At 34.5% G+C, this 26,306-nt stretch overlaps 1 protein-coding gene across 14 annotated transcripts in view; it reads right to left on the bottom strand.

Annotated features, from left to right (window-relative positions):
• Window positions 1–26,306, bottom strand: part of LOC144977218 (spectrin beta chain-like) — a 110,959-nt gene that overhangs the window by 33,721 nt on the left and 50,932 nt on the right. For 8 of the 14 annotated variants that reach the window (XM_078922179.1, XM_078922256.1, XM_078922247.1 and 5 more), the window contains exons 6-25: window positions 25,889–26,004; window positions 25,415–25,527; window positions 24,680–24,867; window positions 24,110–24,292; window positions 23,614–23,871; window positions 22,536–22,674; window positions 21,457–21,622; window positions 20,937–21,181; window positions 20,341–20,541; window positions 19,766–19,882; window positions 19,025–19,102; window positions 18,396–18,560; window positions 17,771–17,973; window positions 9,241–9,337; window positions 8,588–8,716; window positions 8,028–8,144; window positions 7,264–7,539; window positions 6,463–6,552; window positions 5,279–5,356; window positions 3,822–3,842 (exon numbers count right to left, since the gene is read on the bottom strand). In XM_078922179.1, the coding sequence (XP_078778305.1) occupies window positions 3,822–3,842; window positions 5,279–5,356; window positions 6,463–6,552; window positions 7,264–7,539; window positions 8,028–8,144; window positions 8,588–8,716; window positions 9,241–9,337; window positions 17,771–17,973; window positions 18,396–18,560; window positions 19,025–19,102; window positions 19,766–19,882; window positions 20,341–20,541; window positions 20,937–21,181; window positions 21,457–21,622; window positions 22,536–22,674; window positions 23,614–23,871; window positions 24,110–24,292; window positions 24,680–24,867; window positions 25,415–25,527; window positions 25,889–26,004 (2,980 nt within the window). The remainder of the gene's footprint in view (window positions 1–3,821; window positions 3,843–5,278; window positions 5,357–6,462; window positions 6,553–7,263; window positions 7,540–8,027; window positions 8,145–8,587; window positions 8,717–9,240; window positions 9,338–17,770; window positions 17,974–18,395; window positions 18,561–19,024; window positions 19,103–19,765; window positions 19,883–20,340; window positions 20,542–20,936; window positions 21,182–21,456; window positions 21,623–22,535; window positions 22,675–23,613; window positions 23,872–24,109; window positions 24,293–24,679; window positions 24,868–25,414; window positions 25,528–25,888; window positions 26,005–26,306) is intronic. The other 6 variants (XM_078922189.1, XM_078922266.1, XM_078922289.1 and 3 more) reach the window with 1 other exon arrangement.

Genomic DNA, 26,306 nt, shown 5'->3' with positions numbered 1-26,306 from the left:
ATCAGTAGTTTAGAAAAAGTCAAAGAACAGAAAAACATCAACAAAGAGCATAAATCATAACTACATTTTTAAAATGTTAAACTACAATTAAAGCACACTCCATTAAAAAACAATGAAAACAAATTTACATCCTTTTATTTTATTTTATTTTAAAAAATTAAAACAAAATAAACAAAAAACCCCACTGAAAACCTTAATCTTATAAAAATTCGAAATTCATCAACGCAATGTTAAATATTAAAAATAAAGCATCCTTCGGTCATAGTGCAAGGAAAGGCTGAATTTAAACCAGTTTATATACCATTAAATAAACAGTAACACTTGGTTGCTATCCTTTGTTAGGACACTCATTTATTGCAAAGTACTTTCCACCAAAATTAACAGACCCAGCGATGAGGGGTCAGAAAAAATATTGACTGCACAGAGGATCGACGCCTGTCCCCTTGCTTATGATGAGCAAGCGACTTTTTAAAAAGATAAAGTGCCCAGACAGAGGTTTGAACCCATGACCTTCGGATCAAGATTTTAATCTGGTGTATTTTGTGTGTGCTCTTATCCACTAAGCCCTGAGTGAAGAACAAGGTGGTAAAAAAAAATAATTCTTTCCATCTTATTCATATTCTGCATGCTTTGGAATAAAATTAACTACTTGAAGCAGCTTCAGTCAAAGTGCACCAAACTCTATTCATTAATATACCCTTGGAATAAACAAACTCCCTTGTCCCACTGACATGGTTTTCAACAAAATAAAGCAAAATATAAAAATGCAGCAACTAAAAAATGTAAAAGCATAAAATATAATCATGCTAACAACACGTGTTGAGAAATGTTCTGTTGCATCTCCTCAACAATACTAAACCTGCTGCAGGCAACCATTTTTTTTTTTCTATTTGCAAAAAAAAAAAATACAAATACAAGCATAAAAACCATTAAATTTCCTACTTCTTTTCGTAAAGAAGAAAAGCATGTCATTACTTCCAAAGAACAGATGTGGTTTAAATCTGGGAAACAGATCCTCTTGTTAGAGAGCAAAATAATTTTCCTCAATTTTTCTTTAAAAATCTCAGATCTGAAAGAAATCCTAATTTGAATTCACCAAAAATGTGGGCCCTATGAAATCTGCTAATTTATTTCCGTAAGTGGCAGGCTTGCAATCAGGTGTGATAATTTTACTTTACTAAATTGGGAATGTGTATTTAAAATTTAAGCTGCAACCTCCAAGTTGCCTTTTGACGAAAAAAAAATTAAAAATACATTATCTCATTATTTTCATGAAACCAAAAGCCAAGACACAAGTAATTAGTGAATTTAAGACTGTCAAGAGGACAGATAGGAGGCATGACCATATGAAAGATGGCATTCAATGCTTTAGAATAGAGTAATATATATATTTACATATAAATAATTAGAGGGATATACATGAAATGAGTAATAACAATGGCATGACCATTGGTTAGGGATATATCTATAAAGCATTGTACCAAGCTTAGGTCTTTGAAAAGATATCGTTCTTATTAGCGCAGACAGTCGAAGCCGGTAATCAGAACACTGCTTAGAACAGCCATTTAATTGGAACCAGCGTCTTGGGGAGCAATGAATAATCAAAAAGGGCAAACACATGTAATTATGCAACTGGTTGTTTGCTTTGGAAGAGCATGTCTTGTTGGATGAAATTGTGTGTAGTAAACTATGTTGAAAAAGTTTAATGAACCTTTGATTTATATTGGACATCTAAGCATTATAAATAAAGTTAATGAGATTTCCATTTAAGTGTGAGCTTACTCAGTGGACACGCATTCTCTGTACATCTATCTTTATGGCAATATGAATGGAATGTCAAATATTAGGAGAAGATATGTATCACATATTATATTTAGGAAAATTACTACAAATGTAACAGTAGTCACTGTATATGTGTAGGCCTGATAGGTTCCTATTTTCCTATAAGGTCATTCTACTAATCAATTGGACCACCGCTTAATTGGAATGATTTCTGCTAATAGAACTCTTCAGATTAAGCACTTCGACAGTTTTTGCATTCCAAACACAATCAGAGATTCTGTCTTGAATAGCGTGCAGTTTTGAATGCAATTAAAAAAAAATAAAAAAATCAACAGTGAACATCCAAAGATATACATCTGACAAAAGAGAAATTCTCTCCTTGGTTCTGGCCTTCATCTTAAATTTCTTAGAAACAATGTTAAAGGGAAATAAATCAAAATTGCAAAAATTATAAACAAAGAAAGAAAGAGAGAAAGAAAGAAAAAGAAAGAGGGTTCTGAGAGGTAACAGAGAAAGCAATCATAGACTCCTTGATTGTTGTATCTGACTCCTGGATTCAGATTTTATTGTTTTGATATTGCTTTCATTGATATTTTTTTTCTTATTTACAAGTACATTCGATCTAAAAACAATATTGAAGCAAAAATGTTAAAAAATTACAATGAGTTTTCTTTTGTTTTTTTTACAAAGGAGATCACATATGCTTAAAGCAGAGCAGAGGTAATATGAGCCAGAAATTCGCATGGTCCAGTATAAAGCTTGATATGACAGCATGCTGTGTGTAATTTTTTAAAAATTCCTTTTCTTAATATTTTGATAAATAGAAATTTCCGATATTAATATCTTCTTTATAATGAAATTTAAACAAATGGATCACATGGGGAGGCATCTTATTTTTCTTTCTCACCAAACAAAATACCCAAGAAATTTGCATTTACTCTTAGTATATTAAAAAAAATTATTTGTTGTTTAACTCAGTTTATACATTGATCATTTTGATATAAAGCTATAGATAAAAATTCTGATTTTATGGGCTCTAAAATTTTTGAATTTACATTTTTTTCTGGTTCAAACTTTTTAGCATTAGACGGAATGTGATTCCTTATATTAAAAAAAAAAGTATTCACATATTATACTCAGCAATAACAAAAATTCAAACATATAGGGACATGCCATGAGATTCTAGATCCTGATAAAAAAAAAAATATTTGAAGAAAATGATACGACGTCCAAAGAAAAAAAAAATTGAAGAAAATGATACCAAAATAATACATGAATATACAAATCTGGACCAAAGAAGACAGTCAATTGAATACAAGTAATATTCTCAGCATAGGAAGTGATGATCGTGTCCTTTTAAAAATCAAAAGCATTGTCTGTAAAGACCTTAAACCCACCTGCAACATGGCAATTACAGGCTTATTTGCCCAAGCTTGGACAACTGATATTGCAAACGGCTTGACTCAAGAAAAATCGGATGTCTATTCATATGTAGGAACAATTTTACCCAAATAAAATTTAAACCAGGTGAAAACAAAATTCAGAGTAATTTGTCCCAAGTTTCTGTTTTTCCCAATTACCTGCTATACATTGGACAAATTAATAGGTACTTAAAACTCTTTTCTCTCGATTCCCTTTGAAATTGCTTTTACTGTTCAGGATTGCATTTTTGAAAAAGCAGGGAGTAGAATTTATCTGCCTTATAACCCCCCCCCCTCCCCCCACCGGGGAAAATAATGGGTACCTCCCATGCTGAGATGTAAAACTAAAAGACATGTAAAACATTGATGACTTATTCATTATTTAGAAGAGTAACATTGCTATCATTACATGATTCTATAATCCCAATGATAAATAGTTATGCATGCATGCATATCAGTTCCAATAAACTTTTTTTCTCTTTGCTATACGGAAACATACAGTGCAGTAGAATGTGTGCATACATTCACTGATGCTATATATGTGTGTGTGTTGACAGCTTACAATGCAATGGACAGACGATTTTTAAAATAATATAATATAAAAAATAATGTCGTTACCTGCTTGTCTAAGGGTGCAATCTGTCAGCACAGAGGGATTTAAGGAAAGACCGCAAAGATGTGGGTATTTAGATACTGAAGTGTATTGTTAGGTCATAATATATATTACGAAATATTGCTGTCAGCAAGTGAAACAAATTTTCTTTTCCAAAAGTAAAATCTACTAATCTCAAGTTGAAATCAGAGATAAAAACATCTTGAACAAGGAGACAAATGACTTGTGAAAATCATGGACTTTTATCTCTCATATTTCTCTACGTATTGGTTTAAATTTATGGAGGACAAAGAAAATAATTTCAATGTTATTCCAGGTTTCCAAAATGCATTCAGGAAAATCTTTACATAAGTTACCCACCACATAGTATTAAACTGACTTCAAGGTTTATGCATTTATATAAATGGGAAATAATGGATTATATATATTCGATAGAGGAAATAAAAATCTCCTTTAAGTTTTGTTAATCTGCAGTTATCAATACTGAAAGTCATTTGTAATTTCAGTTTTAAATGTATAGGTTGCTTGTTGATTGAGTTAAGATGATCTGGATAATATACTGTTATTGTTAGATTGTTTTACTTTATTCCGGTTTCTGTTTTCTACACTGCCCAACAACAAATTGGATGCGTGCACAGAGAACAGTGCATTCACATCAATCTCCTGTGAATTGAAAGGTTCAGTCACTGATTTTAAACTAGAAGGTAAAAAGATTCAATTTACCCAAAGGTGCCAATATTTGCAGTAAATAACATTAAACCTTATCAAACTGAAATTATGGGAGTTCTTTGCTCCGTAATAAAGGACAAGAACAGTACAAATAAAAGATGCCATCGAGGCATAATAAAGAAATAAATTCATTGAATTATGATTTTAAAAAAGATATGTAACAAAAATAGTACACTCAAGATCAATATATTATTGATATCCTTAACAGAAACTTATTCTTACTCCCAAGTCACTTGAAACTTGAAAAATTATAATAGTAACACAAAAATTAAGAAGTTCAAACAGGTGCAACCAATGATCCCTTGTGAGATTATAAGTAAAAAAATTTGTGAAAATCGTGCTTCCCCTGAAAAAAAACTGAATGATGAATTTATTTTCAATAAAAACCTTCCCAAAATAAACACTGCCTACAATCTGAGAGATTAATGATAGCTTAGTTTAAAAAACCAAATGAGAAAAATGGTCAAAAAATAAATAAAAATTATTAAACATTCTCAAACAAAAACGTTACATTACCAGGACGTAAAATAAGTTAATGCAGCAAATTTAATATTTCATTATTTCTTGACAGTATGTCGAAAAGAAAATTCCCAAAACTTAAATTCAAAAATGTGAGAAAATTTAATAAAAGCAATTTTTACAAAGAAGCTTGTAAAATGTTTATGATTAAATCAAACAAGAAATCATACTTGTTAGCTTGAAACTGGCTAAAAGTTGTATAAGCATTACTTACAGGAACTTCCTCCCTGGACAAGAAATTATCCTGTTGGTTGAGTAGGACTTCAGCCTGCACAGCATCTCGGAGGAACATCTGACAGATTGGAAATAAGCCACAATTAATGTAGGTAAGTGAAAAATACATGTTGACTGTGAAAAGCAGCCTACTACACACAAACATTTCTAAGAAATTCCATACCATTAATGCATACCTGGAAATTGAAAATTCTATAGTTCCAGAGGGGATTATAATATACGCAGATGACACAGATTTCATTGTCACTGACTTTATTTACATAAACGACATCCAAGACATCCTAAAAAAAATACAATCTTCAAGTTAATATAGACAAAACTGAATTAACAACCATCGTACAAGATGAAGACTCATGGAAAAATCTTACAAAACTTGGATTACTGTGTGATGACAAAGAGGTCATAGAAAACAAGAAACAAGTATCAAAAGCAGCGCTACAAATCAATTCTCCTTTCCAACTGTACAACAAGGAGAATGACAAAGTTGGGGAATGACAAAATCAGATGAAGATCAAGTGGACACCTTCCACCCTAAACCACTTAGAACGGTACTGGGATTTAGATACCCAACAAAATATCAAACAAAGCAACTGAACCAAAAATGAAATGAATAACCACTCTCTCTTCAAATACTAAAAGCCAAGTGTGGAGCCAGTTTGGACACATCTAATACCAGCAAATAAAGCTATGTCATTATACTTCACCTTATGGGACCCAAACACAAGGGACACCAAGTTACCTCATTGATCATTGACAATACATTCAACAATGACCTCAAGAATTGCCGAACATCAATCATAGCTTAACCTCAACCGTAGACCTCAATAACATCAAAGAAATGTCATCAAACAAACAGGAATGGAGATTCCTCTGAACATAAATCGAGAAGGCCACTGAGGCTGCAAAGTCAGTTGATTATTCCAGCGAACAGCTTTAAGTCAAGTAAGTCAGAGGGAAAAAGTGTATAAGGAGGATATGCTCCTCTATTTCAATTGTCATATATTCAATTCTGCAGTCAACATCATATGAATGGTTGTAAACATCATAAGAGTGGAAATCTTTAAATCTAAATAGCTGAAATTATCTTCTATGTCAGTGCAAAGTTATATAATCTTTCAACTAAATAGGAATGACAGCCAAAAAAAAAAAGTTGTAGACACTCACCTGTAAGTTGAGGGACTGGGACAGAAGTTGTTGTCTGTTCTCCCACATTTGTAGAAGTTCATGCCAACCATCATCCAAGGCTTGCAATCTCTGTTAGGTTTAAAAAAAATTTAATTAATAAAAATGAAGATTAATTTTATTGGGCACGGGATACGATATTAAGCTTTGAAAATTTAATTTAGTGAAATTTTAAGAAAAGTAAGCTGAGTAATGTGCATTAGGCAATCTTTAATCTTTGGAGAAAAAAATATATTTTTGTTGCAATGCATGTACGAGTAACATAGTTTTATTGACATATTCTTGAATAATCACTGGATATTCAAATGATTACTGAGTATATGTAATCTACTGCCTCAATCCAGTGTTGAGTGTGATTGTGAACCAGATTCAGGGCATTGAATCCAGAGTACAAAAGCCTACAAGTCCAAAACTTGAATCAAGAAGTGTTTAATATAATTACATTCTTTTCTGATCAGAGGGGCCAGTTAATTCAAATAAAATTTCATAATTTAGACGGTTAACACAGTTTTCAGTCTTTAGTTCAGCCTCCCCCTCCCTAAACATGATGCTGGTTTGTGACAGTGGGTCATGTGACATTAATTATCCATTGTCAATAAAAATATCTGAAAAGGTTGGACTACAAACTCTATTTGTTTGCAACCATTGTATAAAAAATCACAGCAAATCCAGAAATGAATCACATGGACCTTTTCAACCCCATGTCGTCTTCTTTTTGAAATGACTTTATAATTTTATCCAGAGAATTCAACTTTTAAAAAGCATATCTATGGCTTCACCGACCTGTCTAAGGAACATGTACTGTGGATCATCTTCACCCTCTGTAATCTTGTCTCCAAACTCTTTAATCTTAGCGTACTCTGGTGCGTAGGTGTCGATCTCGTCCCTCAATTGCTGGTGCTGGTTTAATAGTTTCTCTGCATCTGCCAAAGAATTTGGAATATCCTCTGAAGCAACGGTCATCTGCGTCCTTGACAACCAGGCCTGGAAATGGTCCAGACTGCCCAAGAAACGTTGAAGCTCTCCAGCCTCTCCAAGTTTCTCATCTCTCTCTTTGAGCTGGAAAAATCAAATGCATCATAAAACATAAGTAACCAAATTGAAATATGCTTCAGTTTAGTTTTTGGAAGAAAGATTAGAACAAAAAGTTGATTCATCATCTCAATAATATACATTTGCATCTAAATGTATTTACCTAGTCAAGTTTGGTATGATAAATGTCGGGAACATGATGAATTGAGAACAGTCAAAAATGAAAATCAGCTTTATTTCAATACCTAAAAACACCTTTGTTCTATGTATTCTTGAGATTTACAGCGATAAAGACAAACTTCAATGAATCTAGTGATGGGAAGTAATAAAAATTTTTATGTGCCCATTCAAAAATAAATGTAGCATAACAATAATCCAAATTTTTTTTAAAAACTTTAGCTCTTACTGTTTTTTGAGATTATTTTTTGTCCAAGTCTTCTTTATATAAAAACAATCCATAGTATACATCTGATTATTAGAGAGAAAACAACGTATTAAACCAGGGAGAACCATACCATATCTTTGAGGTCTTGCCAGACATTGTTGATTTCTGCAATCTTTTCACGGATGGCCTGGGCCTCTTCTGGCTTTTGTTCCTCTAGATTTTCAGCCTCTTGTTGCAAAGACACAAGCTGAAAAAAGGCACATAAATGGATTAATTTGGATGCAACATTGACTAACTGGATGAACCACTGTCATATTCATAGCACAGATTTCCTCTGCCAAAATGGATTAACAAAATTATGTGGATAATTATCCCCATTAGTAAGTTATATATCCTACAATACTGAATTGACAATGTTTTACCAAGTATTTTTTAAAAAGTGTATTAAAGATTACAAAAGTGAAAGTGATTAGAAAAGTAAATTGTTCAAATTTAATTCAAGAATCCACCTTCACCCAGCAGTAAATGGGTAACTAGGGGAAGTTTAGATCTGAAAGAAAGTACCTATTTAGCAATTGGCCTATATCTTATTCAGCTGGAGTGTCAATTTAAAAAACAACAACTCGATAATAACAGTTTAACAACCCTCTAAAATATTCCTCTTTAGACTGCATCTTATGACCTAGTTACCTTTGACTGGATGGCAGCCAAGTCTCTCTCCATTGTACTGAGCCTTCGCTGTAAGGTCATGACACCACTCAGGTCATTGCCCAGTTCATCTGTTGATTCAATCAACTTGGCCTTATCGTGTATCCAGCCCTGGAAACAAAACCCAGAGAAGTATTGAACATGCTCATAAAAAAATCAATTATTTTTTTAGATTATTGTGACTAATATCAGAAAAATAATTTGTAAAACTAAATGAACTAATCTCCTCATGATTAAATACCAACTTCTATTATATGTGAAATGCTCAATTCAAACCAAATGAAAAGGATTGGTCGTTTACATAAAACGAATAACTTTTGAATGACAATATTAGTCCAAATAAATTTCAATTAACTTATCAATCATTCAAATCATGCAGAAATTTAGATGCTGTCCCAAATTGACTCGGGTGTGAATGAGTACCCATCTATAGACATTGAAAGATATTGTAAGTGTGTTATTGCTAAGAGAGATATGGAAATTTGATTCCAATGTCCTCAGTGATAAATAAAGCACATTGAGCATAATAAAACTGTGGAAATACCCTTTATAACTGATCATATACTGTTAATTGTCATGAAAATATAGATAGGACTGATATGACTTGAGGTGAGAGTAACCAGTCAATGACTTACAATGGTCTCATTACATTCAATGTTAAAGTTCTGGAATCCGTGAGCCACATTGATGTCATCTCTCTTCTGGTCCACCATTTCACGAAGGTTGTTCCAGCTAGAAAATGGAACAAAGATATTTGTTAACAATCACTTCACAGCAAATCTTCTAAAACCTTAAAATTGGCTTAAATTAGAAAATTGGTCCAATCTGCATATCACTTTGTCCTTTCCTTATATCTTTAAAGAAAGAAGTAAATCGTAGGAATTCTGTTAGCTTTTATTTCTTTATTGATTTTTTCCCCCCACAGAAATCTGAAAAAATACAATGCTCTGTGTAAATATAAAAATTAAGAAAATATTAGGAAAAAAAACATCCTGTTTTTTGTTTAAAAGTAAAGCAAGGCATACACAAAACTATTGTCATAAATACTGACAAAACGACATTTTTCAAATTAAGATACCATTTAATAAAATAATAAGTGATTTTGTAATCACAGATTAAGCAAAAGTCCATCTTGTTATTGTTCTGTTAGTGAAAACGGGTAGGTATGTAGTTTAAACCAGATTAAAAAATTGAGAAATTAAAATTTCCTGCTTAAGGACCAATCAAATGTAAACGGAGGAAGCGCTGCGTCACGTGATCACTATTTAACTCCGAAAAAGCTGCCCACAACAAGTGTGTAGTAATGATAATACACAACTAAACTAAGTACTCTATGAACTTATCCCGCGATAGGTTACACATGTGTAATATATAGCACAATTTCACCGAAAAACAACAATAATACTCAATATAGAATTATAATCATATTAATAGTAAGGGCAAGGGAGGGAAGGGCAATTGACTCCTTCAGCATTAAGAGACGGAATAATTATCATCATACTTCGTCTTCCCAAGGTAAGACTCGTATAATTTTTTAATTATTCCGTCTACTTTAATGCTGATAGGAGCCACTTGGAGATTTCAAAGCAGGGCAGGTTTTGAGGATAGTACTGAATTTGCAAAAGATTCCGAATGAGATTCAATGGGCTTTTTATAGAATCGAGCAAAGGTAGACTCCCTTTTCCATCCTGCCGTATTAAGTACATGCCATATATCTACACCCTTAGCTGCTGAAGAACAAGATGCTGATCGTGTGCTGTGTGCTTTAAATATGTTAGTATCCACTCCTGACTTGGTTAGGATAAGTCTAATCCAACGTGACAGTGTATCCTTGGAGACTCCTAAGTGAGGGCTAAGGGTGCTAATAAACAATTTATTAGAAGATCGAAGTGGTCTAGTCCGTTTCAAGTATGCTCGTAGATATGTCATAACACAAATCCGCCTGTCCTCATTAAATGCATGGAGTGTAATAATTGTTTGAGGATTAGAAGGCGAGTTATGTTTAAGCAATTTACTAATATGGAATATAGCTTTGCTATCATGAATAGATAAACAAGATGATTCAATAGTCATGGCATGAAATGATTGGCACCTATGTCCCGTAACAAGAGCACATAGCATAAGAAGTTTGGCTCCTAACATAAAAAGGTTAAGATCACGAGCAGGGGAAAGTGATCTTAAATAATTTAACACAGTAGATATGTCCCAAACAGTAGTGTAACGGGCACGAGTGGGTCGAGAATGAAATACACCTTTCATAAATCTACACACTAGCGGATCTGAACCGGTCTCGTTCAATGTTGACACTGCTGACCTCGCTGTATTGATGGCACTGTATCCCAATCCAGATTGAAATAATATTGTCAAAAAAGCTATAGTAGTCTGAACATTTTTACTCATAGGGTCCACCCCATCAGCATCACAAAACTGGATAAATTTCAGTAAGTAACTATTGTACTGTTTTTGGGTGTTGCGACGCCAACTTTTCATAATTATTTTTAAGGCGTGCTTGGAAACTCCTTGTTTCCGGATTTTTGCCCTGATAAGAGACAAGCCATCAACTTTAGTTTTGGATACAAAGGGTGCACAGCTGCCCTGTCTGATGCCAATGTCAATAGGTGTTTTGAGGCTTTTAGATGGACCGGGGGCGCTATCAGCATAGTCATAAGTTTGGGGAACCAAGTCTGTGTTTGCCAAATTGGTGCTATCACCAACGCTCGCGATACTTTGTCTTGTTGTATCTTTTGTAGAGCCCTGGGGATCATATTGAATGGAGGGAATAAATACACAAATCCAGCCCATAAATGATAAAAGGCATTAATGGCACAGGCAGATGGGTCAGGATATAACGACATATATTTGGGAATAAGAAAATTGGTTCTAGAAGCAAAAAGATCAATTTCTGGATTTCCAAAATGATCACAAAGCTTATTGAACTCTGCTCGATTAAGCGACCACTCAGTATGAATAGATAATTTTCTACTATAATCATCAGCAATGGTATTTTCCACTCCGGGAATATGACATGCTGAAATCCATATTCCCCTGGTTTTGCACCATAAAATTAACTCTCGTGTGATGTCATTGCATTTAACTGAATGGGTTCCCCCCATGTTATTAATGTAAGAAACAGCTGTCATATTATCTACTTCTACCCGAATGTGACAATTGGAAATATCTTTGCACAAAGATTGAAGTCCTAAATAAACTGCTTTTATTTCTAGAACGTTGATGTGATCCATCTGCTCTTCTTCCGTCCACATACCCTGTGTGGCAACATCATTCATAATTGCTCCATAGCCATGACCTGAAGCATCAGTTCTCATCACAAAAGAAGGGTTATCTATATGTAATCGTTTCTTACTGTGGACGCCTTCAGACTTCCACCATTCTAATTCAATAAAAGATTGAACTGAAACTTTAATATATCTATCAAAGTTATATACTTAAAATGGCGATAACGCACAAAGGAGTTGAGATGTTTTACATTTAATATCATTCGATACTTTTTCCTCTGCTCACCGGGTATAGCACGTTTCTCCCTAAGGAAAACATTATTAACAAAATCACCCTCCTCCGGTGTACATTTCTGGATAACACCATCCCTTTCATATTGTATTATCATCTCCTGTAAAGCTAACTTTTCAAGAAATCCACATTCACCCACGAGTAAATGGTATCTAGGAATTTAGATCTGAAGAAAGAAACCGATTAGCAATTGGCCTATATCCTTATATCAGCTGGAGTGTCAATATTCAAAAACAACTTAACCTCGATAATAACACAGTCTTAACTAACCCTCTAAAAAATTTTCCCTATTAGACTGCATACATTATGACCTAGTTACCTTTGACATGGTTGGCAGCCAAGTCTCTCCTCCATTGTACTGAGCCATCGCTGTATAGGTCATGAACCACTCAGGTACATTGCCCAGGTTGTCACATCTTTGATGTCAATCAACTTGCCTTTATCGTGTATCCAGCCCTGGAAACAAAACCCGAGAGGAAGTAATTGAACATGCTCTAAAAAAACAATTATATTTTTTAGAATATAGTGACTAATATCAGAAAAATAATTTGTAAAGACTAAATGAACTATCTTTCCATCCATTGAATTAAATACCGAACTCTATATATGGTGAAATGCTCAACGCTATATCAATTCAAACCAAATGAAAAGGATTGGTTGGCGTTACATAATAACAATAACTTTTGAATGACAATGATAAGTCCAAATAAATTTCAATTAACTTATCAATCAATCAAATTCATGCCAGTAAATCTAGATGCTGTCCAAATTGACTCTGAGTGAATGAGTACCCATCAATAGAACATTGAAAGATATTGTCTACTGAGTTATTGCTAATAGAGATATGGAAAAATGATTCCAATGTCCTCAGTGATAATAAAGCACATTGAGCATAATAAAACTGTGGAAATACCCTTTATAACTGATCATATACTGTTAATTGTCATGAAAATATAGATAGGACTGATATGACTTGAGGTGAGAGTAACCAGTCAATGACTTACAATGGTCTCATTACATCAATGTTAAAGTTCTGGAATCCGTGAGCCACATTGATGTCATCTCTCTTCTGGTCCACCATTTCACGAAGGTTGTTCCAGCTAGAAAATGTAACAAAGATATTTGTTAACAATCACTTCACAGCAAATCTTCTAAAACCTTAAAATTGGCTTAAATTAGAAAATGGTCCAATCTGCATATCACTTTGTCCTTTCCTTATATCTTTAAAGAAAGAAGTAAATCGTAGGAATTCTGTTAGCTTTTATTTCTTTATTGATTTTTTTCCCCCCACAGAAATCTGAAAAAATACAATGCTCTGTGTAAATATAAAAATTAAGAAAATATTAGGAAAAAAAACATCCTGTTTTTTGTTTAAAAGTAAAGCAAGGCATACACAAAACTATTGTCATAAATACTGACAAAACGACATTTTTCAAATTAAGATACCATTTAATAAAATAATAAGTGATTTTGTAATCACAGATTAAGCAAAAGTCCATCTTGTTATTGTTCTGTTAGTGAAAACGGGTAGGTATGTAGTTTAACCAGATTAAAAAATTGAGAAATTAAAATTTCCTGCTTAAGGACCAATCAAATGTAAACAGAGAAGCGCTGCGTCACGTGATCACTATTTAACTCCGAAAAAGCTGCCCACAACAAGTGTGTAGTAATGATAATACACAACTAAACTAAGTACTCTATGAACTTATCCCGCGATAGGTTACACATGTGTAATATATAGCACAATTTCACCGAAAAACAACAATAATACTCAATATAGAATTATAATCATATTAATAGTAAGGGCAAGGGAGGGAAGGGCAATTGACTCCTTCAGCATTAAGAGACGGAATAATTATCATCATACTTCGTCTTCCCAAGGTAAGACTCGTATAATTTTTTAATTATTCCGTCTACTTTAATGCTGATAGGAGCCACTTGGAGATTTCAAAGCAGGGCAGGTTTTGAGGATAGTACTGAATTTGCAAAAGATTCCGAATGAGATTCAATGGGCTTTTTATAGAATCGAGCAAAGGTAGACTCCCTTTTCCATCCTGCCGTATTAAGTACATGCCATATATCTACACCCTTAGCTGCTGAAGAACAAGATGCTGATCGTGTGCTGTGTGCTTTAAATATGTTAGTATCCACTCCTGACTTGGTTAGGATAAGTCTAATCCAACGTGACAGTGTATCCTTGGAGACTCCTAAGTGAGGGCTAAGGGTGCTAATAAACAATTTATTAGAAGATCGAAGTGGTCTAGTCCGTTTCAAGTATGCTCGTAGATATGTCATAACACAAATCCGCCTGTCCTCATTAAATGCATGGAGTGTAATAATTGTTTGAGGATTAGAAGGCGAGTTATGTTTAAGCAATTTACTAATATGGAATATAGCTTTGCTATCATGAATAGATAAACAAGATGATTCAATAGTCATGGCATGAAATGATTGGCACCTATGTCCCGTAACAAGAGCACATAGCATAAGAAGTTTGGCTCCTAACATAAAAAGGTTAAGATCACGAGCAGGGGAAAGTGATCTTAAATAATTTAACACAGTAGATATGTCCCAAACAGTAGTGTAACGGGCACGAGTGGGTCGAGAATGAAATACACCTTTCATAAATCTACACACTAGCGGATCTGAACCGGTCTCGTTCAATGTTGACACTGCTGACCTCGCTGTATTGATGGCACTGTATCCCAATCCAGATTGAAATAATATTGTCAAAAAAGCTATAGTAGTCTGAACATTTTTACTCATAGGGTCCACCCCATCAGCATCACAAAACTGGATAAATTTCAGTAAGTAACTATTATACTATTTTTGGGTGTTGTGACGCCATCTTTTCATTATTATTTTTAAGGCGTGCTTGGAAACTCATTGTTTCTGGATTTTTGTCCTGATAAAAGACAAGCCATCAACTTTAGCTTTGGATACAAAGGGTGCACAGCTGCCCTGTCTGATGCCAATGTCAATAGGTGTTTTGAGGCTTTTAGATGGACCGGGGCGCTATCAGCATAGTCATAAGTTTGGGGAACCAAGTCTGTGTTTGCCAAATTGGTGCTATCACCAACGCTCGCGATACTTTGTCTTGTTGTATCTTTTGTAGAGCCCTGGGGATCATATTGAATGGAGGGAATAAATACACAAATCCAGCCCATAAATGATAAAAGGCATTAATGGCACAGGCAGATGGGTCAGGATATAACGACATATATTTGGGAATAAGAAAATTGGTTCTAGAAGCAAAAAGATCAATTTCTGGATTTCCAAAATGATCACAAAGCTTATTGAACTCTGCTCGATTAAGCGACCACTCAGTATGAATAGATAATTTTCTACTATAATCATCAGCAATGGTATTTTCCACTCCGGGAATATGACATGCTGAAATCCATATTCCCCTGGTTTTGCACCATAAAATTAACTCTCGTGTGATGTCATTGCATTTAACTGAATGGGTTCCCCCCATGTTATTAATGTAAGAAACAGCTGTCATATTATCTACTTCTACCCGAATGTGACAATTGGAAATATCTTTGCACAAAGATTGAAGTCCTAAATAAACTGCTTTTATTTCTAGAACGTTGATGTGATCCATCTGCTCTTCTTCCGTCCACATACCCTGTGTGGCAACATCATTCATAATTGCTCCATAGCCATGACCTGAAGCATCAGTTCTCATCACAAAAGAAGGGTTATCTATATGTAATCGTTTCTTACTGTGGACGCCTTCAGACTTCCACCATTCTAATTCAATAAAAGATTGAACTGAAACTTTAATATATCTATCAAAGTTATATACTTAAAATGGCGATAACGCACAAAGGAGTTGAGATGTTTTACATTTAATATCATTCGATACTTTTTCCTCTGCTCACCGGGTATAGCACGTTTCTCCCTAAGGAAAACATTATTAACAAAATCACCCTCCTCCGGTGTACATTTCTGGATAACACCATCCCTTTCATATTGTATTATCATCTCCTGTAAAGCTAACTTTTCATCCTGTTTAAATTGGATAGTATGAGCTGGTTTCATTTGAACAGGAGGGACAAAAAATCAATTGCACATCCAGAAATACATTGAATAATAAAAGGATCAGAGGTATACATTTTCCAAGTAGATATAAATAATTTAGTTCTGCCCCCATGCAAATGGGTTACCTTATCCTTTAATTCCTCCTTTTGAATGTGTGTTGCTTGTGGTGTTGTTTGTGGTTGTTCCATGTCCTTGTATTCCCCCGAAAGGTGTTTGTCCCCCCTCCTTGACCTTTCCATGGTTGACCTTTGCCTAAAAAAGGAAACCTTTTCTGGCCATGGGACGGGTACGGGGAAAATCTCCTTGTGGTTTTTGCCACTCGAATAGAATCGTTCATGTCTTTAATCTTATCTTTAATGTTGCTCCCAAATAACTTGTCACTAACAGGATAGGAAGCGGTACAGAGAGCGTTGAGGTCATCTCTAATTTCACCGCGAAGTGACTGTCTTCTATAAATATCCAAACTATGAGAGGCATTGGTGAGCAAAGCGACTCCATCCGAAATATTTTCCAGTACTTCTTTGTTATCTCCTTTCACCATCTCCATAGCCCTGCAAACAGCAGTAATGCCTTTCATAAGCGATACCTGCACTTTCTGCAAGGATGCATCCCTCATTCTAGAGGCAGGGGATATCTGTTTAAAAACCTCCTCATTGCATTGGACAACCTCTAGTCTAGAGCAATTTGCTGGCACTGGATATTTTTCAGAGAGAGCAGTAATCGTATCCTTGGGCAGACCGTCACATAAAACCTGTGTAACACCAGTTGAAACATTCTCTGCCAGCACCTTCCCTTTCACTTCTGTCCTGCCTACCACATTCTCGAAATATGAGAATGCCTGCTCCATCATCCCTGCATCTCTACTACTGCCTGGCACCATATCAACTGACCGCGAAAGGTCAGCATTACATTCTACATCTTTACTGCCTGACCGCGAAAGGTCAGCATTACTTACATCTTTACTGCCTGATCGCGAAAGATCAGACTCAATGTCATCATTACATATTGGCCGCGAAAGGCCAATATTGACATTAGCATCTTCCTCCTCCATTTCATTAAAACGGTCAAAGGCCTCCTTCACCAATTTGTTGGCACTGGATATTTTTCAGAGAGAGCAGTAATCGTATCCTTGGGCAGACCGTCACATAAAACCTGTGTAACACCAGTTGAAACATTCTCTGCCAGCACCTTCCCTTTCACTTCTGTCCTGCCTACCACATTCTCGAAATATGAGAATGCCTGCTCCATCATCCCTGCATCTCTACTACTGCCTGGCACCATATCAACTGACCGCGAAAGGTCAGCATTACATTCTACATCTTTACTGCCTGACCGCGAAAGGTCAGCATTACTTACATCTTTACTGCCTGATCGCGAAAGATCAGACTCAATGTTATCATTACATATTGGCCGCGAAAGGCCAATATTGACATTAGCATCTTCCTCCTCCATTTCATTAAAACCCAGTTCACTGCTACCAACGCTACTACTACCAGCACCGTAACTGCTCCCCTCCGTTTTCTTTTTAGCGTTGCTCCAAGTGGCTCCTATCAGCATTAAAGTAGACGGAATAATCTATATTCAACTCACGTGGCATTGAGTTGGTTCTGTTTGTCAACCACCTCCTGGGCATTTGGATGTTCAGCCTGCATAAGCTGCCTAGCTAGCTGGTTTACCACCGCCACCTTGGACGCTGTTGCATTCATCTCATGCTCGAAACTGTCGAAACGGTGCTTCATGATAGCCAACTCTTCAACGTCATCGGTCACGGTAATGGTGGTTAAGAATTTCTCCTGATAACGAAAAATATGCAACTTTAAACATGAATCAATTGTCCAGGTCATATTCATTTGAACATTAGAATTTATCCCCTCTTTTTCAAAAGCCTTGCAAAATAATGTATTAACCCATCCCACCCCGCCTTTAAAAAAACCCAACAAAAATTACACCTATGAATCATTCATAAAAGTCTAAAGAAAATTTTCAAATCTTTATAATAAAGTGTCTCAAAATAAAAAAATGTTTAAAAAAATAATTTCCTGGATATTGGGAGTCTAAATCTGATTCAAAGTACACATTTTGACTATCCTCAGAATCAAATGCAATATATTTACAAGAAAGAAAAAAATTATCCTTATCACACATAGGCAAAGATATATATTCATCTTGAACACTGAACAGACAGGTTTTTTTTTTTTTACTTTCTAAGTCTTACCTTCTCATCAATCCAAGTTTCAACACCATCAGACTCATTGAAAAGTTTATATAGCGAAAGGGCATCAATGAGTCTCTGCTTACGCAACTTGGAGAACTCTAGTAACTCCTTGTATCGTCTGTCAATGTTACTCAGTCTGGTCTGAACATCAGGAGATTGGCGGTCCTGAATTAGGTACAATGCAATGAAAGGTAAAACAATAATGTTATGACTTGTAATTAGAACTCTAAATAAAATCATTTCATTATTTCACAAAAATTTACAAAATATTAGTTCTATCAATTTTGTACTTATGGCTCTAAAATTATAACTTTCTTAGGGATTAATAAAGAATACCACATTTATTTTAAAAAATTGGTTTCACAGGAATAAAGTTGATGATATCCTCTATCTTACCAATAAGGATTTGAATACATACCAACAATGTGATATTTAACTTGAATTACTTTTATGGGTTTTTTCCTTAACAAAATTAGGTGATCTTATGATAAATAAATTCATGAAAAAAAATATTACAAAATGAACTTTACAGAAGGAACAATGTGGTACGGGTAAAAAAATGTAACTGAATGAAGCACAAATGTATAACAACTAGTTGATCTATTTTGTAATCTTTGAAACATTCTCACCTGTTCTCCAAGATTGGCAGCTTGTTCATGAAGGGCTTCAATGACTTCTTGATAGTTCTTTAGCTCTTCGGTTACTTCCTGCAAGTGTTCAAAAATGCAAGATATATTTTATATAGCAAAACTAAAAGATCGTGTTAAAATTCATGGTGTAATTAGACTGCAGACCTTTACAACATTTGGCTAAATCCAAATAATGTTAAGTTTAAACTCATTTCCAAAATCTATACCTGACATTTTCAATATCACTAACATCAATCATGATTTTTTAAAAATAAACAAGCATCAACAAGTTTTATAAGAGCATTTCATGCCCCTAATTCTCAACTAATTCATAAACTCATATATATATGTTAAAACATTTTTTTTGATTTGTTTGAATTAGTGATAAGAATGCGTTTTGGATTGTAAGATTGCAGATTCAAATTAGAGTAGAAATAATTGGGGTTTCTTGTCCCATATTGTGTATGGATGAGCTGATGGCAAAGCATTTCCCTTTGAATTGAGATTCTGGACTGGAATTCACTGAAGAAACTGGAATTTTTTCTTAAGACCACAGGAATTTGATGGCCCTAACCTTGTTGTAAACTAAATTTAAAATGGAATAAGCATTTTAAAAAGGTTTTAACCTATAACCCACATTTCAATCAGAGACGAACTTTTAAACACAAGTTTGCCTTTAAAGTTTTTTCAAAGGGCATTAATTCCCTTTTAATTTAACAAAGAATAAGATCTGTATCTTACTTTGTGTTTCTTGAGTAATGTCTGCACACTGGCCTCATCTTTGCCAACATCCTCACTGGATACGATTCGCCAAGTGTCAACAAGCCAGGTGTCAATATCATCAGCATCAGCAAAGAACTGGGAAAATGGCACACAAAAGAAAATATGAATAATGTCATACCTATTGAAGCATAATGGAAAAAACTAATTTACCATAACTTTGGCAATGGATCAGGTAAGCAAAGGACAGGAAGGTATGAATGCCACTTGATAGTTCAAGATTTGCCCTACTACTAAAAAATGTGTCATTTCCCATTATGAGGACTGTTTTCAAATACAAGAGAGTCAAACAATTCTCATGGCTTATGCATTTAAAAATTAATTTTTGTTTTTCTATATTCTTGTGGATTTCTTTAGGATCTTATTTGCACATTTTGGATGTTGCTTATCAAAATACACAAAATCATACTGATTAACAAATCTGCTGTTAAAACGGTGGATTTAGGTGAAGCTATCGATCCAAAAGGTTAATAAGACTGAGAGAAAAACAAAGTTCTTGAAATTTAAAAAAAACAACAAAAAAACAAATAACATACCTGATAGAAATCGACTGCCTCGTTGAGCCTCTTCTTCCTGTAACCAGCCAGGTCAATAAGACTCTCCCATTGATTAGAGATTTCATTATTTCTCTCACCAATCTGGTCAGCACCAAAGTTACCAGCTTCAATTAGCTCATTGCTGGCAGCCTGTACCTCTTGTAAGTGGGCATGACGAGCTGTCATCTCATCTTCCATACCCTGTATGAAATAAATTGCGAGCAATTAAGTATACTGTGAAGCTTACAAAAGATTTACTATCACAGTTCCACACATTCATAGTTTGGATATCCAAACCTTTATAAAAAAAATTCATACACACCAGGAATTAATACTGAATAAGCTGTTTAAAAAAAAAATTTTTTTTACTTAAATGAATAAAATTCAGGCATCTCTCACAAATACAAATGTGAGAGAGTGGTGGTAGTAGTAGTAGTAATAGTAATAGTAGTAGTAGTAGTAGTAGTAGTAGTAGTAGTAGTAGTAGTAGTAGTAGTAGTAGTAGTAGTCCTAGTAGTAGTAGTAGTAGTAGTCCGAGTAGTAGTAGTAGCCCTAGTAGGAGTAGAATCTTGACAGCATCATTCCCCGCAATTCACCTTGTGCTTATGAACCAGTAGGTTGACACTGGTAAGGTCGTGACCAAGATCTGGTGATGACATGAGCTGCTCTTTCTCCCTGATCCATCCTTCTTCATCGGCCATATCCCAGTAGAACTGCCACAGTTTGCGGCTCTCCTCCAGCTTGCGACGTCTGTCAGCTGCCAAATGACGTAGTTCTTCATATGCACTGTCCAGCATGTTCATTCTCTCTTGGATCATTTCAGTGCTGCATGGTTTATAGCCTGAAAGAAATTAATAAAAGCTAAATAAGATTTTTTATTTTTACAAATTTGAGGACTCGACAAAAACTCTAAATTTTTCTTTTTAAAAAGGACTTAACTGATAACCAGTGAGAAATTGAGTTATTTCAAAACATAGTTATACTCCTTAAGGATATTGTAAACCTGTCCTGCATATCAGGCTATATCCAACTTTTTCCTTTTTCTCCAACCGTCTCGATTTTATCTGGGCGGTTGACAACTCTGGAATCTAAATAAATGGCTTGGAATTAACTCACCTCCAATTTCACTGAAGTCATCCTCAATGAATTTCTGTGCCTGTGAGTTGACATTCTTGACACTCTCGCCCACAACGTTGATGTCAGCCTCCAGCAGGTTGTGTTTTTGAAGAAGATCCTCCACTCCCATTAAGTGTTTGCCATAGTCCTCTGACATCAAGCGCACCTATAGAAAGTTGAATCAAAACAATATGAGACATAAGCTTTTTTAATTCACTTTCCATTTTTTAGCTTCATCATGTTCTATTTCTACTGCAGCATTTTCTTTTTCATGTACAGGTTCTTCTGTTTGAAAGTTGCACAGCGGGTATTGAAATAATTTTTTGCTTAACAGTAAGCCCCTATATATTAATTTCCTTTTGAATTCTCTTTTCCCCTTTTATTTTCATTTGCATTTTTTAAAAAATCATGTTTATCCTAATTATCAATATTAATATTCACTGCATAATATACCCATGAATAGTTTTGAACATTATTTTAATTTCGAATTATGTCAACATTGCAAAAAATCATTGTAAATCTTAACATCTTTAAAAAAAAAAAATCACAATTTTTACTTCTTTTTTTTTCATGATTTGTGAGGTTATTGCACATTATCATCTATAAAACACGAGAAATGCCAGTATTCTACCCTCAAAAATTGATTGTTATTATAAAAGACTACAAAGTTTTTGGTTCTCATTATCTTTGGATTTCAAAAATAACTTCCTGTGCTCTGGTGATTGTCATACTATGCTGTTTTGAACATTGTTTTTTTACAAAAATGATTGCAATTTTGGAAATATAAAAAAATCATTAGGTCATTAAGTCTGATAAATGAGCATTTTCATTCACTTTTTTTTCTTTTTGCCCCCCCCCCCCCCAAAACACACACACACTGGTACTGTTTTCTATCTCCTTTTCCTAAATTGCAGACAATAATAATAATAATAATAATAATAATAATAATAATAATAATAATAATAATAATAATAATAATAATAATAATACATAAATAAATTAAAAAGATATTCTCTCTTAACAATCTGGTAATCAATATTTTCTTTCTGTTATCTTTTTTTTTGTTTTGTTTTTTTTACCTTGATCTCCTCCATCCAATCCAGAATATAAAGCATCTCTTTGAATACTTTGTACAGGCTGAGAGTCAACTCCAGACGCATACGGCGAGCTTGAAGCAAATCCAATAGACGATTCCACAGCGAAAGGACATTATTTTTCCTGATTTATAAAATAAAATTCAAAAGTTAATTTTTTAAGGCATTTCTCAGCATTCATCAGAACAACTTGAGCTATTATATAGCATAATATCCATTAAAAGTGCTCAAAGCACCAATAGCAACACTTAACATGTAGGACAAGACATGAAGCCTATTAGGCGATATTACAATTTTTCTGACAGAACCAAAGCTGTTAATGACCATGTACTCATTTTACACCAAATTACGTTGAGAGAATGTGAGTAAAGAGCCTTTTCCAAGGACAAAACTATGTGCCGCTCAGAGTGGAACTTGAACCAGGACCTCACGATCCGAGGACGCGTGTCATACCACAAGACCACATAGCTGCATCTTATTCTACATTGTGAACTTAATAAGGCCTTAGATCTTTGGGTCTAATAGCTAAATTGGTAGAGCAATTATGTCACAAGCAAAGGTTTTGATAACATGAATTTTTGTGTGACCACTCTGTCCATTCAAGAGTAATTATGGAGCTGGAAGGGATGCTGGGATGCTGGGAGCAACATCCTAATCAAAGGTTAGCAGCAATGATTACTGTCCATTTAATGCTAAAATACCCAAAAAAATTCCAGCTACCCGAGCCTTCTTACCCTCAAGAACTTTTTTCATTTAAAACAATGTCAATTGCATTAGGTTCCATCGTAATTGTGGAAGCTTTAAAAAGTAGTAATATAATTTAAAAATTTGAGAACTTTCACAAGAGTTGATTTTGTAAGGGAAATAAATTGTTATTAATGGTTACAGACACACAAAAAACAAATAATTTTAATATTACCCTTGAGCCAACTAAGGTCAAATCATACGTACAACATGTCAGGCAATAAAAGCTTTAATTGAGCTCAGATATTTTTTACAGAATAAACAAAAATACAGAAAAAAAAAAGGGCATAAACACACTACATTTGCCAGACAATCATACCTGGCGTTAATACGTTCAATGTCATGGTACTGTTCTTGTTCCAATTCTGTAGCAACAGCCACAACAGCAGACACTCTTTCTTCATAAGCATTGATGTCTGTTTCAATGGCCTCGTGTTTCTTGGTAGCTGCTTCAACAGCAGCAAGGTCATTTCCGAAATTGTCCTGGTTTACTAGACGTTGGTTCTCACTCAGCCATTCTTCCCTCATTCCAGCCTTGCGTCCGAAACGTGCTGCCAACTGTTCCAGTTTCTCTTGTCTAATATAAATAGAAGTGGAACAAAAATTAAATTGCAAAAGGTGACAAAACATGGAACAAAGTTGTAAATTTTTATTGAGGATTGCTCTTTAATATCAGTAATTGTGTAATCATCATCATCAAATACATCTGATAGAAGCAGGCTTCTCTTACTCCATTTCCCCTCATTTATAAAAGCCACTTTGAACATTAACTTTAGTTCAGCGAAACAGCTTTAAGAATGTGACAATTTTTATACCTGATTAGTTCCTCCCTAAGAGAGAGTTCTCTTTCGTGTTCAGCCTTGTCCAGTCTCTCCCAAGCCTTGTTGATGTCAGAGAGGAGCTTGCCCTCCTTGGGTAGGTATGGCCTTTGGTTATTGGCACGCATCTTGCTTTGGATGGTAAACAGAAGAATCTCCAAGTTGCCTTTCTCGTCAAATCTGAGGGTAAAGAAAAATAGTTAAGAAACAAATTGAATAACAAATGCATGACAATAAAATATCTAATTTCTATCCGCTGCTTTATGTAAATTTATTAAGTTTTAATGACAATCATATTAGTCGTGGTGGTAGTGATTGTGCTGCTGTGCTGATGATATTGATGATGATGATGATGTGGCTTTAAAAGATCTTTTTAAAAATCTCTTCGAGAAGACAATTTATAATCAACTTGGCTGTATTTAAACAACAGGATAACAACTCTTTTGTTATGAAGGGTCAATTGTTTAACCCTCTTGGTCTCAACAAATGATAGTTCATTGAGGATACATACAATTTTATATTAGTTGAAACCTTTCTGACTTGATATTTTTGTGAATTCTTACTTACTTGGGAGGTTTTTCCACAATACGGTAAGTACTGAAAGCTGCCAACTGTTGCTGTACGCCAGTGAGAGAATTGGCAAACTGACGGTCATTCAAGATGACGATGGTCTGTTCAATCCACTCCAGCAGGTCAGAGGTCATGTTCTCATACTGTTCAATCATGCTCTCAGTGTTGATGGAATTGTCAATCACCTGAAGCAAGAGATGACCACAATTATGAAAGGTAAATCATTTTTTTCCTTTTACTTAAAAATTCAAATTTTATCTCATTTTTTTGTGTAAAAATTAAAAAACAAAAAGAACAAAAAGTGAGCATATATATATATAATATATATATATATATCCACTAAACATGCTCAAAGCGCATTCAATGTCATGGGAGGGAACAGTGAGTGGGAGATACCACTTTTAAAATTTTTTAATGAGGTGGTAAAAAAAGTGGTTAAAAATCTTAGAATACAGAACAAGATGGTTTGAAAATTAGGACACTGCATTGTGAGCAGAGCTTGGGGCTAAGTGATTGCTTTGCAGCACTGCACTGCAGATGACACCTGGATTATTTTGAAACAGTCCCTTAAGCGGTTACATCTGTTTATCTATAACATGTACAAATAAATCTGAAAATTAAAATACATCTAATACAATTCAAGTATTGCTATCAAAAATACATCCAGTTGAAAAGACGCCTTTATTTTCCAAACCAAACTTGGCCCAACATATGTGATAAATAAAACAATACCTTTCCAATACGCTTTCCTTGGACAGAGTCTGCCTTCATCTTTGAGAAATAATGGTAGTAGGTGACGACATATGTGATGATGGATTTCTCATCAGGAAACTCAACGTTGACATCTGTCAGATATATAGGAACAAAAAAGACATTTAAAATAATAGTCATCTCTTGCCAATAAATGAAATTTTATTTGTAGGACTTACTCCCACATTTTCAGAATGTTCCACAGATTTTTCTACACTTTTTTTTTTCTTTGATTCATTACACATAAAAAAGGTAATAAACAGTATATATCTGAAAATGGTTGTTTGTGTTTGATTACTAATTAAGTGAATCTTTTAGATGCTAATAAATGGTGGAACTTTTAAAGGGTGGGGGAAAAAAAATAGTATTTCAATTTCCTGATCAGTGTCCACTTAGTCAAAATCGAACCCCAAAATGTTAAATATCTATGGAGATAAGTGAACAAACATTAATTACCTTCAGGATCAAGAAGACTGGTCAAGCCGAGTTTGTCCTCAGCAACATTGAAAGCATTGTTCAAGTTGTGCATGGCATTGGATTTCTGAAGCTTTTCGTACTGAATGAGGTCAGGTCTAAGGAATTAAAAACATAGAGAGTGAAATGATAATGACCTAGCTATAGATTTCTTTAGGCATAAAATAAAAGAAGGAAGAGAAAGAAAATCTCATTTTCTAGATGTCATTTTTAAAGAAAAGGTACAACCTTAGAGAAAAAGACAAACTGATGGACACCCATCTGTTAAGGTGACAGGGAAAAAAATCTTTCATTCCCTCTTTCCACCACCACCGCTTCCTAATCAAATTCCACCACCATCACCTTCATTTCAATCATCGTTCTCATCATCATCATTATTATACCTTCTCCCCCCCCCTCC

The sequence above is a fragment of the Berghia stephanieae genome, chromosome 1, assembly GCF_034508935.2.
Source record: "Berghia stephanieae isolate SIO BIC M18660-M18661 chromosome 1, UCSD_Bste_1.3, whole genome shotgun sequence".
NCBI lineage: Eukaryota > Metazoa > Mollusca > Gastropoda > Nudibranchia > Aeolidiidae > Berghia > Berghia stephanieae.
Note: the sequence above shows the minus strand (reverse complement) of the source record. Positions and strands in the feature narration are given on the sequence as shown.